A 17,718-nucleotide genomic window follows, 5' to 3' on the forward strand; every position below is an offset into this window, starting at 1 on the left:
TACTGCATGTATAACACAGTTTTCCACTGTACCTCAGCGCACGTGATCATAATAAACCTCAACCTAATAAGCATACAAAATTATTGGACCAATGGAAATTTAAACTTGATGAGCAATTACAGAGAACCGTACACAGTGTGAAGGTAGACAAAAATGCTGGAGAAACTCAGCGGGTGCAGCAGCATCTATGGAGCGAAGGGAATAGGCAAACCCTTTCGGGCCAAAACCCTTCTTCAGACGTACAGAGTGTGAAAGTGAAACAAAGCTTTTCACTGTACCTCAGTACACATGACAATAATAAACCTAAATCTTATCAGAAAAGCAAACACAAAGTGCTGGAGTAACTCAGCAGGTCAGGCAGATCTATGAAGGACAGATTTCAGGTCGAGGCCCTTCTTCAGACTGAAGAAAAGTCCCAACCAGAAATGTAGCCTATCCGTGTCCTTCAGAGATGCTGCCTGACCCACTGAGTTACTCCAGCACTTTCTGATTTTTACTTACTATTCCAGCATCTGCAGTTCCTTGTGTCTACATTTGAAAACTGAAGTAGTTGGGATTGATCCCAGAAACACTCATTGAGAGAAGTCTGGATTTGTGAATGAATTCATTAAATTGCATATTCTAACACTTCAACATCCCAAAGTGCTTTGAAGTCAATGAAGGACCGTGGATGTGTAGACCATGTCATAGGATGTCAACATACAAACATACTCACCGTTTGTTCCTATAAATCACACGGAGTGGCGGCGCGGCTCTGGCTGCAGCGGCTTACCGGCGGTCCCGTTGTCTTTGTGTTTTTTATGTTGTTTATTTTGTTTGGTTAGTCTAGTTTTTTGGTTTTAGCTTGTGTTTTTTGGGGGGGGGGGGGGTTGAAACGGGGTTTGCAGTCTCTCCCTGCGGGGGAATACGACCTTTTTGTCGTATTCCCCTTCTCTGCCTCCGTCTGCGCTGAGGCCTAATGGAGCTGACGACCATGAGGCTCCGGAGGCAGAGCACCGTCAGGACTCGCCCTGAGCTCGCTCCCGTGAGGGTGGTCCGGCTCAGGGCTGGAAGAGGTTGGGACGCTCCCGTGAGGACGGCCAGCCCGAGGGTGGAACGAGGCTCCCGTCGGAGCGGCCGAGCTCGGGAAGGTGCGGCGCTGGCAGCCCGAGGGAGGTTCGGCGCCCAAGTCAGCCCAGCCCGGCGACGCCCAAGTCGGGGCGGCCCGGTCCGGGGGAGAAGCGACGCCCAAGTCGGGGCGGCCCGGTCCGGGGGAGAAGCGGCGCCCAAGTCGGGGCGGCCCAGCCCGAGGCTGAAGACGGCGCAGTACTCACGTGAGGGTGGCTGGGACGGTGTTCTGGCGGCGGTGGCCTGAGTCCGGGGTTCGGCCGCGGGCCAGCAGCTGCTTCTGCAGGACTGGTGGGCGGCAGCTTCAACCACCCCGGGCCGCGGTGTTTGAGCCGCGGGACTGTTCTTAACATCGCCCGGGGGGGGGGTATCGGGGGGGGGGGGGGTATCGCCCCAGCGCAGAGGGAGAAGAGGAGGGAAGAGACTGCAGACCTAAGACTTTTGCCTCCATCACAGTGAGGAGATGCTGGGTGGACTCACTGTGGTGGATGTTAATATGTGTTTATTGTTGTTTTATTGTTGTTTTATTGGATGGTATATGTATGACTGCTGCAATTTCGTTCAGACATCGGTCTGAATGACAATAAAAGGCTATCTATCTATAAGACAAATCAGTCAATTTGGATAAAAAGTAGAAAATGCTGGAAACACTTAATGAGGCATTATCTTTGGAATGAGAAAAAACATTACAATTTTGAGTTGGAGACCTTTCTTTGGAACTGAGAAATATTTTAAAAAGTAGCCAGTTTTGATGAAGTGTTCAGAAACGGTAACTTTTTATTGCCCACAGATGTTGCTCGATCTGTGGTGACCAGCATTTTGTGTTTTTATTTCAGATATCCAGCATTTGCTGTTTTTTGATTATCACTTTTTTTTTGCGGCTGGCTGACCTGAGATAGAAACATAGAAACATAGAAAATAGGTGCAGGAGTAGGCCATTCGGCCCTTCGAGCCTGCACCGCCATTCAATATGATCATGGCCGATCATCCAACTCAGTATCCCGTACCTGCCTTCTCTCCATACCCTCTGATCCCCTTAGCCACAAGGGCCACATCTAACTCCCTCTTAAATATAGCCAATGAACTGGCCTCGACTACCCTCTGTGGCAGAGAGTTTCAGAGATTCACCACTCTCTGTGTGAAAAAAGTTCTTCTCATCTCAGTTTTAAAGGATTTCCCCCTTATCCTTAAGCTGTGACCCCTTGTCCTGGACTTCCCCAACATCGGGAGCAATCTTCCTGCATCTAGCCTGTCCAACCCCTTAAGAATTTTGTAAGTTTCTATAAGATCCCCTCTCAATCTCCTCAATTCTAGAGAGTATAAACCAAGTCTATCCAGTCTTTCTTCATAAGACAGTCCTGACATCCCAGGAATCAGTCTGGTCTCTGCACTCCCTCTATGGCAATAATGTCCTTCCTCAGATTTGGAGACCAAAACTGTACGCAATACTCCAGGTGTGGTCTCACCAAGACCCTGTACAACTGCAGTAGAACCTCCCTGCTCCTATACTAAAATCCTTTTGCTATGAATGAGATGCCTCGGGAAATTTTCAAACCGTTGTCGTCATTCATCAAAACGTAACAATTAATTTCCCACGGGTTCAGCTTTCCTGACAGTTGACTCCCAAGTTAAAGCCACTCTTTCTGGTTTAACTGCGACTGACTTTAACGCCACTAATGAGGCATGTCACACGGAAACAACAGGGCAGTTGGAACTAGAAAAGGTCACATCAGTTAATCATTCATTTTCCATTCCTGTCAGAGTGAAATGACGGTATTCTCTGTTACTCGAGGAACATTGTTATCTTAGAGCATGGTCTTGTTTGTGGCCTGGTATTGGGATGTGGTAATTTTTGTGTCATTAGCAAAAACAGGTGACAATTTGTGGGATCCAGGTTGTCAATGTAGAGTGATCCTCAAATCCCTCGGGTTTCTAATCACTCTGAATCTCTGTTTAACATTTATCCTTCAATATATTTCACAAACGTTCAGTCTCTGGCTGTACCCTACAGCTTTAAATTAATTGGACGAACTTTTTCCGAAAGTATTTCTGAGCCCCAAGTCAGTGAATGAAGTGCCGCAGTATTTACTTGTAATGTGTCGAAGAAGTCGAGATAGGCTGCATAGGAAGGAAGTGCAGGTGCTGGCAGACTGAGCGTAGGTGTCAGCTAAACGATCGCCCAGTCTGCTCTTGGTCTCGCTAATATAGAGGAGCCCATACCGAGAGCTACTGATACAGTTGGATGATGAAGATGGGAGAGGGACGGAGAGAGCGGGAATGCAAGAGTTTGTTGAAATTAGAGAAATCCCAGCAAACAACCCTTCTAGAGTTGACTGCTGGAATTTGATTGATTGATTTACTAAATGATAGAGCATGAAAACGGCCCACCCAACCCACGCCAACCATCGATCGCCCTTTCAAACTCGTTAGATGCTATCTCAATTTCTCATCCAACCCTTACAGAGCTGGGGCAATTTACAGAGGCTAGTTAATGTACAAAGCCGCACGTCATTGGGATGTGGGAGGAAACCAGAGCACCTGGAGGAAACCCACACGGTTTCAAGGAGAACATGCAAACTCCACATAGACAGCATCAGAGGATAGAATTGAACCGGGGTCTCTGGTACTGTGATGCAGCACTTTACTATTTAGAGGAGAGGCATTGCTCTCGCCTGCCCTGACAAATAGAATCCACTAAATAGTGACACAAGAGACTGCAGATGCTGGAATATTGAGTAAAAACCAAACTGCTGGAGGAACTCAGCAGGTCAGGCAGCATCTTCGGAGTGAGATGGTCTGATGATGTTTTGGGTTGAAACCCTGCATCATAGGTCTGTACAACTTCTCTGAAGAAGAGTCTCAACCCGAAACATCACTGCCATCTCCTTCTGCACTTGCTGCCTGACCTGCTGAGATCCTCCAGTAGTTTGTTATTTTACTCTACTATTTTATTCGATGAACCACTCATTTTTTGTTGTTGCCATTTCTGTAAAAATAAGCACTAGGGTTTGTTCTCAGTCCTCTAGATCACCTAGTGGCCAAGGATACAATATTTTGGGCAGCATACCCCAGATTCCCTCCTGCTCTCTTTCTTCAGATCCCAACAGAAGATATGTAGAAGATAGTAGTGTTGAAGAGGCTTTTAGATAGCCAGGTAGATGTGATGGTATATGGATTATGTACCTGCAGATGAGAGTTGGTCTTGGCCTCATGCTAGGCACAGATATTATGGGCCGAAGGGCCTGTTCATGTGCTGTACTGCTCAATAATCTATCTCTCTGCAGTGGCTAAAACGTATTGACATTTTGGAGAACCATGTCCAAACTTGAGGTAATAGGAAAAAGTATGTGGCTGCTCCATTTGAACTTACGATGCTCTTTCCAATGCTGCCAATTGTCAGACGTTATCCAGCACTCTGTTAATCTTGCTGCACACTTAGCTTTGAAAGTGGAAAAGCACAAAAACTAAATACAGCCCTCATCTATCTCTGGACTCGAGGCTAAGCCTAGATTACTTACTTACATTTCTTAACGGTGTCTGGGTCTTGCATCCAAAACCTTCTGATTCTAAGGCAAGTGGGGCATCAGTCAAGTCGACAGGTGAAATGAACTCCAATTGTACCTCTTTCTGTTTTAAATTAAGCAAGTTACTTTGGTTTGCTGTATTCTATTACAAATAAATGCTTTTTACTTTGCATATTTTCTGGCAGTCCAGTTCATGCTGTTTTGTAATCTGCAAATCGCACAGCTAGAACATAGGTCAGTACAGCACATGAACAGGCCCTTCGGCCCACAATCTCTGTGCCGAGCATGAGGCCAAGACCAACTCTCATCTGCCGGTACATAATTCATATACCATCACATCTACCTGGCTATCTAAAAGCCTCTTCAACACTACTATCTTCTACATATCTTCTGTTGGGATTTAACTTTCGTGGAGCTAAAGTTGGTTAAGAACTATAGGTGTCTCTTTTCAGAGTACCCAGACTAAATCAGGTCATTGATTCTCATTTTAATTTATTTTGGCCTTGTTGCACAGAGGCGACCTACATAACGACTCACTTGAATTGTTTGTTTGTCAGAATTCAGCAATGGTGTACAAAATGTAGAACAATATCAGATAGCTGAAGATGTGCTGCTTGGCCACACGGTTTGAATATCCTCTTCCCTGCGAGTACATTTGCATTCCCCGTGTGCTTTGGGACAGGGAACCGAAAGCTCTTGGTTATACACAGCAGTATGATCGCCAGTTTGAAATGATTGATGCATTGCGTCTTCAGCCAATATAAAGGAATAGCTTGACTGAGCAATCAGTTCATGTTGCAATATCCAAGGCATCAGTTTAAAAGAGAAGCCGCATTACCAATTCATATTTTAAATAATTTATTCACAGTGTAATTTCTTGGGTTATAAATTTTAAACTGCATCCTGGTGAAGTTCAGAGAAAATATTGTGAGAAAGATTAATCTGTGCTTCAGCTCAGTTTCTGACTCTGACATCCCGTACCCTCCAAAAAAGATATCTGCCGCCTTAGATGAAAATGTGGCCACTTTGATTAAAGGATTGAATTTATCACCTAATTCACTCGTATAGTTTCCTTGAACTTATAATGCAATTGAGTAAATGTTTTCAGACTTGAAAGGTAATTATATGCAAAGTTGGAGCAGTAATAACCTGTTTTTCCATATTAATAAAGTTCTCATCCCAGTCATTGAAAAGAGTCCTTACTTTTCCAAGGTACACAAAATTGCTGGAGAAACTCAGCGGGTGTGGCAGCATCTATGGAGCGAAGAAAATAGGCGACGTTTCAGGCCGAAATCCTTCTTCAGACTGATGGGGGGTGGGAGGGGAGAAGGAAGGAAAAAGGGGAGGAGGAGGAGCCCGAGGGCGGGGGGGGGTGGCAGGAGACAGCTCGAGGGTTAAGGAAGGGGAGGAGACAGCAAGGGCTAGCAGAATTGGGAGAATTCAACATTCATGCCATCAGGATGCAAGCTGCCCAGGCGGAATATGAGGTGCTGTTCCTCCAATTTCCGTTGTTGCTCACTCTGGCAATGGAGGAGACCCAGGACAGAGAGGTCGGATTGGGAATGGGAGGGGGAGTTGAAGTGCTGAGCCACCGAGAGTTCAGGTAGGTTATTGCGGACTGAGCGGAGGTGTTCGGCGAAACGATCGCCCAACCGCGGCTTAGTCTCCCCAATGTAAATCAGCTGACATCTAGAGCAGCGGATGCAGTAGATGAGGTTGGAGGAGATACAGGTGAACCTTTGTCGCACCTGGAACGACTGCTTGGGACCTTGAATGGAGTCGAGGGGGGAGGTGAAGGGACAGGTGTTGCATTTCTTGCAGTTGCAACGGAAAGTGCCCGGGGAGGGGGTGGTACGGGAGGGAAGGGAAGAATTGACAAGGGAGTTGCGGAGGGAACGGTCTTTGCGGAAGGCAGACACGGGGAGAGATGGGAAGATGTGGCGAGTGGTGGGGTCACGTTGGAGGTGGCGGAAATGGCGGAGGATTATGTGTTGTATTTGCCGGCTGGTGGGGTGAAAGGTGAGGACCAGGGGGACTCTGCCCTTGTTGCGAGTGCGGGGATGGGGAGAGAGAGCAGTGTTGCGGGATATGGATGAGACCCTGGTGCGAGCCTCATCTATGGTGGCGGAGGGGAATCCCCGTTCCCTGTGAGTCCGATGTGAGTTTCATGGTTTCGCCTGTTTGCTTTTTAATTTAATATTAGATTTGTCTCCTTGGTCGATGCGGTGCCTGGAGATGATTATGAATACTGTTATTTTTTTCTTAATTTTCCACATCATTGGGTTAGCTAGGGCACCAAATGTCACCTATTGAATTTGTAAGGGGAATCTTAACTATCCTATACTCTGAGGGATTCTGTAGAAAATAAGTGATTTCACCTCATTCTCTTGAGGAAAGAGTCTACCACACGGCATTTGATGAATTGGCAATCCATATAGTTAGAACATAGCACAGTACAGCACAGGAAAAGGCTCTTTGGCCCACAATGTCCATGCCGATCATGATGTCAAGATAAACAAATCTTCTCTGCCTGCACTTGATCCATATCCCTCCATTCCCCGCATATCCATGTCCCAATCTATAAAATGCCACTATCGTATCTGCACCCACCAACACCCTGGCAGTGCATTCCAGGCACCCACTAGTATCTGTGTACAAAATAAAATCACGTTCAGCAGACAGCATAAAGTACTTGTGGAAAAAAAAAAGAGTGGCGCAGCATATGTTCTATGGATCCTAGGATTAAGATCCTTTCTGCTAAAGTGGGAAACCTTAATAACAAGGTTGGCACGGTGGCATAGCGGTAGAGTTGCTGCCTCACAGCGCCAGAGACCCGGGATCATTCCTGACAACGGGTGCTGTCTGTACGGAGTTTGTATGTTCTACCAGTGACACTGTTTTCTCTGAGATCTTTGGGTTTCCTCTCACACTCTAAAGATGTACAGGTTTGTAGGTTAATTGGCTTGGTATCGATGTAATTTGTCCCTATTGTGTGTAGGATGGTGTTAATGTGCGGGGATCGCTGGTCGGTGCGGACTCGATGAATCAAAGGGGCTGTTTCCGCGCTGTATCTCTAAACTGATCTAAACTAAAAACATCCGACCTTTATTTGGTATCTGAAGCAGTTGGTGATATTCTACAGCAGCAACTCAGAATGTACTTTGAGCTTTAGTAAAAATGCCAAAGTAAGTACCGCAGTCCAGTAGCCAGAATCCATGAGGGCCATTCGTAGGTTGATAATCATTATTTTATTTTTTATCTCATCTTCTTCAGAATTACCATACTTGGGACTGGCGCAAAATGGCTGGCTGTTCTGGAAGAAAAGAATCTGAAACCAGGTAATACTTATTAATGCTTTTATCCAAGAAATAAAATATTCAACCTTTGTTAAACAACGTTGATTATGCATTCTTCATAGAGCTTGCTTTATTTTTAACAAGCATTCACAATTTAGAGTCATAGAGCCATACAGCATGGAAAAGAGGCCTTTGGCCCAAATCGTCCAAGCCGACTAACTTAGTCCTGTTTGTTCGCATTTGGACCATATTTCTCTAAACATTTTCCATCCATGTACCTGTCCAGCTGTCTTTAAAATGCTGTTAAAGTACCTGCCTTCACTACCTCCTCTGGCACGTCGTTTCACCCTTTGAGTGAAGAACTTGGTGTCCTAATTTTTGAATTTGAGTTTTGTTATCGAATTATAACGTACAAAGATGTGGCCCCAGCACGTTGTGGACCATTTAGGGATGTGTCATCCCTGCATGTAGGTCACCAATGATTTCTTAACAAAGAGTCCATGTGTAGTGAAGAGAATTGCAGTGAATTATGTAGTATTATGTTGCCAGGAAAGTGAAAGGCATTTGATCCACTGTACCAACATCAACCCTTCAGCAGAATTATCTGGTACTCCCACTCTTCTCCTTTCTCACAACCTTAGACATTTCCTAATAGTTCCCCTTTGAAAGTGATTGTTCAAAATTTTTCAACTACACTTTCAGACTGCGTTTCAAATTGGCCTGGATTTAATTTGACATGAAGTGACACAATAATCGTAACATTATTTTTTAATAAATTTCCTGTCAGCTATCAAACTAATGAATAGCAGCTATTTGAAAGTTTTCTTGGAATAGATTGTTATCCCAATGTCCACAGCTGTTGTATGAATCTTTCCCCATGCAATCACTGCGATTCTATCTTGCGTCTTCTGCACATTATTGCACAGAAATTGTATGTTTTTAGTTTAATTTAGTTACAGCAGGGAACAGGCCGTTCGTGCCACTGAGTGGCTGACCATTGATCACCTGATCACACTAGTACATATTATCCCACTTTCCCTACACATTGGCGACCATTTACAGAGGTCAATTAACCTACAAAACTGCATGTTTAGTTTAGAGTTACTGCGTTGAAACAGGCCCTTCGGCCCACTGAGTCCGCACCGACCAGTGATCAGACAATTAACAGTTTTACCATGCCAATTATCCTACAAACTTGTATGTCTTTGGAGTGTGGAAGGTCACAGGGAGAACGTGCAAACTCCGTAGAGACAGCACCCATAGTCAGGATTGAACCCGGGTCACTGGCGCTGTAAGGCAGCAACTCAACCGCTGCGCCACCGGGGCGCCTAGTCTTTCCATTGTAGGTCAATTAACCTACAAACCCACACGCTTAGTTTAGTTTAAAGACACGGCGCGTAAACAGGCCCTTTGGCCCACCAAGTCAACACTGAACAGCGATATCTGCATACTAACACTATCCTACACACTAGGGACCTTTTATAATTAACACAAAATTACAATGTTAACCTACAAACCTGTACGTGCGAGGAAACTGGAGCACCTGGAGAAAACCCAAGTCTCAGTCACAAGGAGAACGTACAAATTCCACACAGACGGTCCCCATGGTCAGGATCGAAGCAGGGTCTCTGGAGCTATGAGGCAGCAGCTGCGTTAATGTGCCGCCCCAATTCCCTTCCCTCAACACAGACTTTTTGTGTATCTCTTTATGTGCAATTCGTGCATAAAAGCTGTTTTATGCATTTTAGATTGCAAAGACTGATAATTTCCCAGTCGGGTAGAAACCATTAGGAGATTGCCCAGTTGGCATTCACCTTGACACTGTGTATTGCATGGAACTACAATTTTATTCAAGACCCGTATGAAATCAGGATTTGGCACAACACAGTTGAAATAGGAGCTTTTGGAGAAACCCTTTTAATCTAAGAAAATGAGTCAATTACATGTTATTGGTACATGTACCAATTGGTACATTGTTTGTACTCGATTGGTAAGTGTGCCAAGGGTTATGGGGAGACGGCAGAAGAATGGGGTTAAAAAAAGGGACAATGGATCAGTCATGATTGAATGGCGGAGTAGACTCGATTTCATGTTCATAAGCCGTAGAAGCAGAAATAGGCCATTCGGCCCAAAAGTCTACTCTGCCATTCAATCAATGCTGATCAATCTTTCCTTCTCAGTCTTTCCCTCTCAATCCCATTCTCCTGCCTTCTCCCCATAACACCTGACATCCGTACTAATCAAGAATCTATCAAACTCCACCTTAAAAGTATCTATTGACTTGACCTCCACAGCCTACTGTGGCAATGGATTCCACAGAATGGCCTACTTCAGCTCCCATGACTTATGAACCTAAGAACAAGTGGTGAAGGAATGAGACAGCAGTTCAAGGATCTGTCACTGTCACATCAAAATCTTGCACACAGCAACTCCGAGCTTCACTTTTCAATATGTGTAGGAAGGAATGGCCTCCTCCTGCACCTAGTTTCTATGTTTCTATGTAACTGTAGATGCTGGTTTAAACTGCAGTTCGCTGGAATGCTCTTCACTGGTCATGGATGTTTTTGTTTAAGAAATTGCTTGCGGCTTGCATGCAGTGATCACGGTTTAGCCCACACCTTGGAGTTGCCAGGGGTCACTTGTAGCGCAGAGGGAAGTCGGGCTGAAGCTTCACATGCATGTGGCATGCTGAGGACAGTACCACCACCTCCAGCCCCGTCCCCACACTTCCACGGCAGCTCCGTAAACCGTGGCACCGCAGCTGGGTTGCTTCCCAGCGGGTAGCACGCCAAGGACAAGGCACTCGCAAGTCCGCAGGCGTCTGTTGTTGGGAAACGTGCAGATACAATCTCTGTCACCCACTTGGACATCAGTACTACATGCGGCGTGCCATAAAAGGGTGAACTTCACTCTCACAGCAGATAGCTTCACTCGCCTTTTAGCAAACACTTCACCACAGATCTCGAAGCTACTTCTGTTAAAAATCAAAAAGCCTGAGAGCTTTTATTCCGCCAGCTCTTGGAACATTTGAGAGTCCTTTTAAATTGTTTGCTTTCAAAGATCAGTGGTTAGCCTATCAATTTTTTTGACTGTAAAGAACTGGGAGTGCAGGAAAGCCTATTTCAAAGCAGGAGAAATATTGCAAACAAAAAAGGCCTTGATGTTCAAACAAGACTAATTTTTTTTAAAGATAGAACTATTTTGTTTGATTAATAATAAAAGACCCACGTGTTAATCATGAAACATGAAGCTTTCAATATTGCCCACAAGCAATTAGTGTTAATTTGGAAAAAAATTAGGCCAAGATTGCCATGGCCAAAATATGATCTAAAAATAGTCCCGAGAGTTGGCTTTCTGTTCAGTGTTATAATACTGTGCTGATTTTATTTGTTTATGAGATGTTATAATGGTCAATAGATGTCGGTATAGCTGCATGCATCTTGCATTGTCAGAGCTTAGAATTTATTAATTACCACAATTCTTCTCTCTAAAGTGTGATTAAATACTTTGTGAACCTTTTATTTCCAGATGGCTTCATTGTAAATGGATCTCAACTCTGAGGCTGCAGGCCATTGATGCGTCACTTAAGATTGTTATGTTAAGGATGCAAAATGACCAGCAGCATAGTGGTAGAGCGGCTGCCTCACAGTGCCAGAGACCCAGGTTCGATCCTGCTTTCGGGTGCTCTGCCTGTGTGGAGTTTACACGTTCTTCCTGTGACCACGTTGGTTTCTTCCGGGTGCTCCGGTTTCCTCCCACTTCACAAAGACGAGTGGATTTGTAGATTAATTGAACTCTGTAAATTGTCCCTGGTGTGTCGGGAGTGAATGGGAAAAGTTGTATAGCGTAGAACATAAAGCAGTGGTCAGCATGGTCTCGGTGAGTCGAAGTGCTCTATCTCCAAACTAAACAAACCAGAATGACTTATGTTATAGGAAACTGGTGAAATTATCCCACCAAACTACCAATCCTACCAACAACTAGAGAGCAGAACTGAACTACGATTTACCTCACTGGAGACCGTCGGACTATCTTTGATCGGACTTTACTGACTTTACCTTGCACTAAACGTTATTCACATTATTTCCTTTATCATGTATCTGTACACTGTGGATGGCTCGATTGTAATCAATCTTTCTGCTGACTGGTTAGCACACAACAAAAGCTTTTCACTTTACCTCAGTGAACTTGACATTAAATTAAACTCAATAAACTAAACTCAAATTATGTTATCGGTAAGAGAAAATAAATTGCTCATTTAGTTTTAGTTTAGTTTAGAGATACAGTGTGGAAACAGGCCCTTCAGTCCACCAACCAGCCATCCCCGTGCATTAACACTCGGGACAATAATATCAAGCCAATTAACCAACAAACTTGTATGTCTTTGGGGTGCGGGAGGAAACAGGAGCATCCTGAGAAAACCCAAGCAGTCACAGGGAGATCGTACAAACTACATACAGACAGCACCCGCAGCCAGGATCGAACCAGGGTCGAATCTGGCGCTGTAAGGCAGCAACTCTACCACTTTGTCACGTGCCGCCCCTCATGAAATTGAAACATTTCAACAAAAATGATAAAATCTTACACTTGTACATTAACTAATGTCATGTGAGTATATAACATTTGTAAGTGTAACTTTTGTGTGAATGCTAATAGTCCTATCCAAAATTAACATTGACGTCTAAATTTCCTTCTTTGAGGTGAGACTCACAGTCTGCAGACACTACACACGATACTGTCTACTGGATCTCCACTCAAACCACGGACGTATGATTATGTATACAAGCACATCAAAAACAACATCCTGTTGGGCTCAATGACAGGTGAGATGTTTATGTCATATTTACATGAGTCCATTTGCAACCATGCTCTTTTATCTGATACAGCTCAATGTAGGATGTGTTCATAAGGTTTTAGGAGCAGAATTAGGTCATTTGGCCCATCAAGTCTACTCCACCATTCAATCATGGCTGATTTATCCATCCCTCTCAACCCCATTCACCTGCCTTCTCCTCATAACCCCATGACACCCGTAGTAATCACGAATCTATCAATTTCCACCTTAAAAATATCCATTGATTTGGACTCCACAGCCGTCTGCGGCAATGAATTCCACAGATTCACCAACCTCTGACTAAAGAAATTCCTCCTCATCTCAAAATATATTTCATCTTTGAAAAAACATCCTTGTCAAGCCAACAACACCGATAAAGAAGTTAATGTGTAGAATACTAATATTACGTGGCATTCTATCACGTGTAGCAGTGTTTAACAAGGCAGAGACACACATTGCTGTCCTAGTTCCACCTCTGAATAAGGTTGTAACATAGGCCACACAGTCGAAGAGGCACATTAACTGGAAATCAAGGGACATCTTAGCATCAAGACTTTTTCCATAAAAACTAGAAAGATTTGTGTTTCTTTTGGAGAAGGGAGGAAACAAAATCTGTAAAAGCAAATTACATTAACATATTCCCTACTTAGTCCGACAGCATGGAAACAGGCCCTTCGGCCCAACTTGCCCATGCTGACCTAGGGGCTCCATCTACGCTAGTCCCACCTACCTACGTTTGGCCCATATCTCTCCAAACTTGGTGGGTTTTTCTGTAGAGTTAGAATATTTATTGTAGGACATCACCTTTCTTTTAGTTGGTTAATACTTTCGAAATAGACACTTCAGTTAAAATGTTGTAATATTAAAATTTGTAATCATATTGGTAGTTTTTAGCATAAATCTCATGACCATCCACATTTGGGCTTCCCTTGATGAAGATGACTTGTTTGAAAGCGGAAAAGTGAACTGCCTTTTGAAAGGAAACCTTTTATATGGTTTTAGAAAATACTATACAATACGATAGAACTTTATTTATCCCAGGATCTGCCAACAGTCATAAAACACAAAATACATGAAACATGAAATAATACATGAAACATGAAATTGAAAATAGGTTCCTCTTGATTAGATGGTGGATGATTTAATCATGTACATTTGCTTCAATACTTGATTTGAGGAAATTACTTTCTGGATATGGGTAGGGAGAGGGGGGAAAAAGTGAAATATTGTATGTTGTGATTTTGTTTGCATGAATGATCAATGCATGGATTGATGGGAGGTGGTCTTGGAGGGGAGGATGCTCCTCAAACTGTGGGTCATCCTGGACAATCCAGCTCACCCTCTCCATGACACTGGTCAATCTGAGGAGCACCTTCATCAACAGACTGGTTCCACCAAGATGCTGGACAGAACGCCGGCAGGACAGGAGATCCTTCTTCCCTGTGGCTATCAAACTGTACAACTCCTACCCCTTCTGTCGTGGAGTAGACTGACTCCCCTCTTCCACCCCCCCCCCCCCCCCCCCCCCCCCCCCCCCATCCCCAATCCTACTACTCGTCAATTTAATTTCATGTTTCATGTGTCTTGTGTTTTATGACTGTTGGCAGACCAATTTCCCTCCTGAGATGAATAAAGTTCTATAGTATTGTAGGATGTACTGAATCCCGCGACAGAAAGCAAAGAACAAACGACACTTAGCTGAGCCAGACAACTTGTGTCACGTTTATTCCAGAAGCCCCTTTTACCTACATTCTCACCAATCATAACCCGTGTGCAGATGAGGGCAATTAGTGCGTCTGACCTTGGAGATATTATTGGACTCTTGCGGCTGGACCTTCTAGTGAGGTTGCTGGTGAGTCGCCAGTGGTGACAGGCTGTATGCAAAACCAACGTGGGCTTTAAGGCGCCACAGTATCATTCGAAGAAGAAAAAATTGAAAATTAACGCATTAAATAGTTCCAAACCAAATCGTTACCTGTCCATTCCCTCCCCAGATGCTGCTTGGCGCGCTGCGTTCCTCCTGCACTGTATGTTTTACTCTTTTCCAACAACTGCAATCTTTTGTGTCTGCACTATTGACCTGGCAGGATCACATCTATATGTTGTGATTTTCTTTTGTGCGTTTTACACAGATTATAGTTTAAACGACTTGAGGAGACTTTGTCATTTAACTAATTACTGGGCTTTATCTTGCACTCTACATTATTCCCTTTATGTCTGTACACTGTGGACAGCTCGATTGTAATCATATATCGTCTTTTCGTGAACTGGACTGCACGCAACAAAAGGCATTTCACTGTACCTCAGTACACATGACAATAAATCAAACTAAACTAAATTATACTAAGTTAAATTATTGCTTTTTAGTTTAGTTTAGAGATACAGCGTGGAAACTGGCCCTTCGGCCCACCGAGTCCGCACTGACCAGCAATACTTGCACATTAACACGATCCAACACACACCAGGGACAATTTACACTTGTGCGAGCCAATTAACCTACAAACCTGTACGTTTTTGGAGTGTGGGAGGAAACCGAAGATCTCTGAGAAAACCCACGCGGGTCACGGGGAGAACGTACAAACTCTGTACAGACAGCACCCGTAGTCAGGATCGAACCCGGGTCTTCGGCGCTGGAAACTCTGTAAGGCAGCAACTCTACTGCAGAGCCAACATGCCACAAATGTTAAATGTCTATTAGCTTCATTTCACCATTCTCATTTTTTAACTTCATCCTGAGGTTACTAATTGAAAGATCATGTTAAGATTCCACTACTTTTGCAGGCAAATATATTTGCACAGATTTAAAGGGAAACAAATTGATTCGATGGTTCAATGGCACGTTATTGTCACATGTGCCCAAATGCAGTGACATTTTTTTGCTTTGCATACAGTTCAGTAAAATCATATTATACATAAGCAGAATCATAAATGAGTACAAATGTACAACAATTGTAGTGTACGAACAGGAGACGTCACCGAGGCAATATACAAAGATTGTCCACACTTCCAGCGTCATCTTGTGCCTTTCAAGTTCTTAAAAGTATAGACTCTTTCTTGGTCTTAAAGGCCCGTTGTCCTGGCGGCAGCACTGGGTCGGTGTTGTAGGCATCAACCTGGCCTGGCGGTGCTGTCGGTGTCCTACGCCGGTCTCTGCTGCCACAGGTCACAGTGGAGGAGCAGTCAGGACCCAAAGACTTTGCCAGTTGGGTCCCAGATCCACATGGGAAAGGCAGGCAGCAAGGACCAGCTCGTTAGATTCATTCGTCACCTTCTCCCATCTTGGACACCATCTCCATATCTTGTCAATATATCGCTGGATTTCTATAAATGGGAACTAAATATTCCTTATGTTATATTTCATTTTTAACATTTTCCCTTTTTAATGAGTCAAACTTTCAGAGAAGATAAACATTATTTGCTTGTGGCTCTAAGGCATTTCTCGTAGCTCTTCATCCTTGTTAGGATGAAGAGAGATATACAAAGTGGGATATCTTAGAACTGGTGTGAACGGGTGATCGATGGTCAGCATGGACTCGGTGCGCCAGGTGGCTTGTTTCCTTGCTGTATCTCTAAACTAAACAACCTATGTATATACAAGGAACTGCAGATGCTGGAATCTTGCGCAGGGGCAGCAGGGTGGCGCAGCGGTAGAATTGCTGCCTTACAGCGACAGAGACCCGGGTTCAATCCTGATTAAGGGTGCTGTCTGTACGGAGTTTGTACGTTCTCCCTGTGCCTGCTTGGGTTTTCCTCGAGTGCTCTGGTTTCCTCCCAAACTCCAAAGACATACAGGTTTGTATGTTAATTTGGCTTTGGTAAAAATTGTAAATGGTTCCTAGTCTGTAGGATAGTGACAGTGTATGGGGATCGCTGGTCGGCGCGGACTCGGTGGGCTGAAGGCCCTGCTTCCGCGCTGTATCTTTAAACTAAATCTAAACTAAGCACAAAACGCTGGAGCAACTCAGCAGATCAGGCAGCATCTCTGGAAAACAAGCATAGGAGTCGTTTCAGGATGAGACCGTTCTTCCAGAATGTACAATGGCTTGTCCTGAAATGGAAACCTTTAGATGTTCATGTTCAACTGATGCTATGCTGAAACTCAGTAAGAGTTGGAAAGAAGACCTGACATTGCTTCAACGAAAGTACTTTGAAGCGAATGGCATATGTTCTTTTGTATTGAAGTTGCTTCAACTGCATCTGTCAGAAATAAGGTTCAAGTCGCTGTTTCATGCAAGATTAAAAATGAACGAAGTATCAGATAACATTTCAAGTACTATTGATCGAACTTCAGTAGAATGCCATGCAATCGATGCACCTTGTTTAATTAGGGCACCAGCTCTAAAAGAACACTGAGTAAGCCTTAAACTTTTTTGCACTGACTATTAACTGTCTGCTCACGTTGTGATGTTCCATGTTTGTACCTTGTACCTAAATTAGTTTACAACGATCCCGGCAGAGGAATGAACTCCCACATTGTTCTCACTAAAATAATAATCTGTACAGAAAAATCCTCTTAATTGGGAAGCTCCAGCTTTCAATTTGTGGAAGAACTTGAGATGCTCAGATTGCTTTCTGAAGTTCAGGTTCAAACCTCCTTAGTCACAGGGGAAAACTAAGTGGACACAAAGTGCTGGGGAAACATAGCGGCACAATGGCGTGGCAGTCGAGTGGCTGCCTCACAGCGCCGGAGACCCGGGTTCGATCCTGACCACGGGTACAGCCTGTATGGTTTTGTACGTTCTCCCTGTGACAGCGTGGGTTTTCTCCGGGTGCTCCGGTTTCCTCCCACATTCCAAAGACGTACAGGTTTGTAGGCTAACTAGCTTCTGCAAATTGCCCCTAGTGTGTAGGATGCGTAACTGTGAGGAGATATAACTTGTGTACGGGTGATCGGCAAATGTATATTCAAAGAGGGGGGAGAGAGGGTAAGCAGGGACCTATACACCATTTAGCTGTA

At 44.2% G+C, this 17,718-nt stretch overlaps 1 protein-coding gene across 1 annotated transcript in view; it reads left to right on the top strand.

Moving 5' to 3' along the window:
- Window positions 1–17,718, top strand: part of aacs (acetoacetyl-CoA synthetase) — a 129,734-nt gene that overhangs the window by 74,709 nt on the left and 37,307 nt on the right. The window contains exons 11-12 of the mRNA XM_055655660.1: window positions 7,905–7,969; window positions 12,628–12,750. Of these exons, the coding sequence (XP_055511635.1) occupies window positions 7,905–7,969; window positions 12,628–12,750 (188 nt within the window). The remainder of the gene's footprint in view (window positions 1–7,904; window positions 7,970–12,627; window positions 12,751–17,718) is intronic.

The sequence above is a fragment of the Leucoraja erinacea genome, chromosome 25 (genome assembly GCF_028641065.1).
Source record: "Leucoraja erinacea ecotype New England chromosome 25, Leri_hhj_1, whole genome shotgun sequence".
Taxonomy (NCBI): Eukaryota; Metazoa; Chordata; class Chondrichthyes; order Rajiformes; family Rajidae; genus Leucoraja; species Leucoraja erinaceus.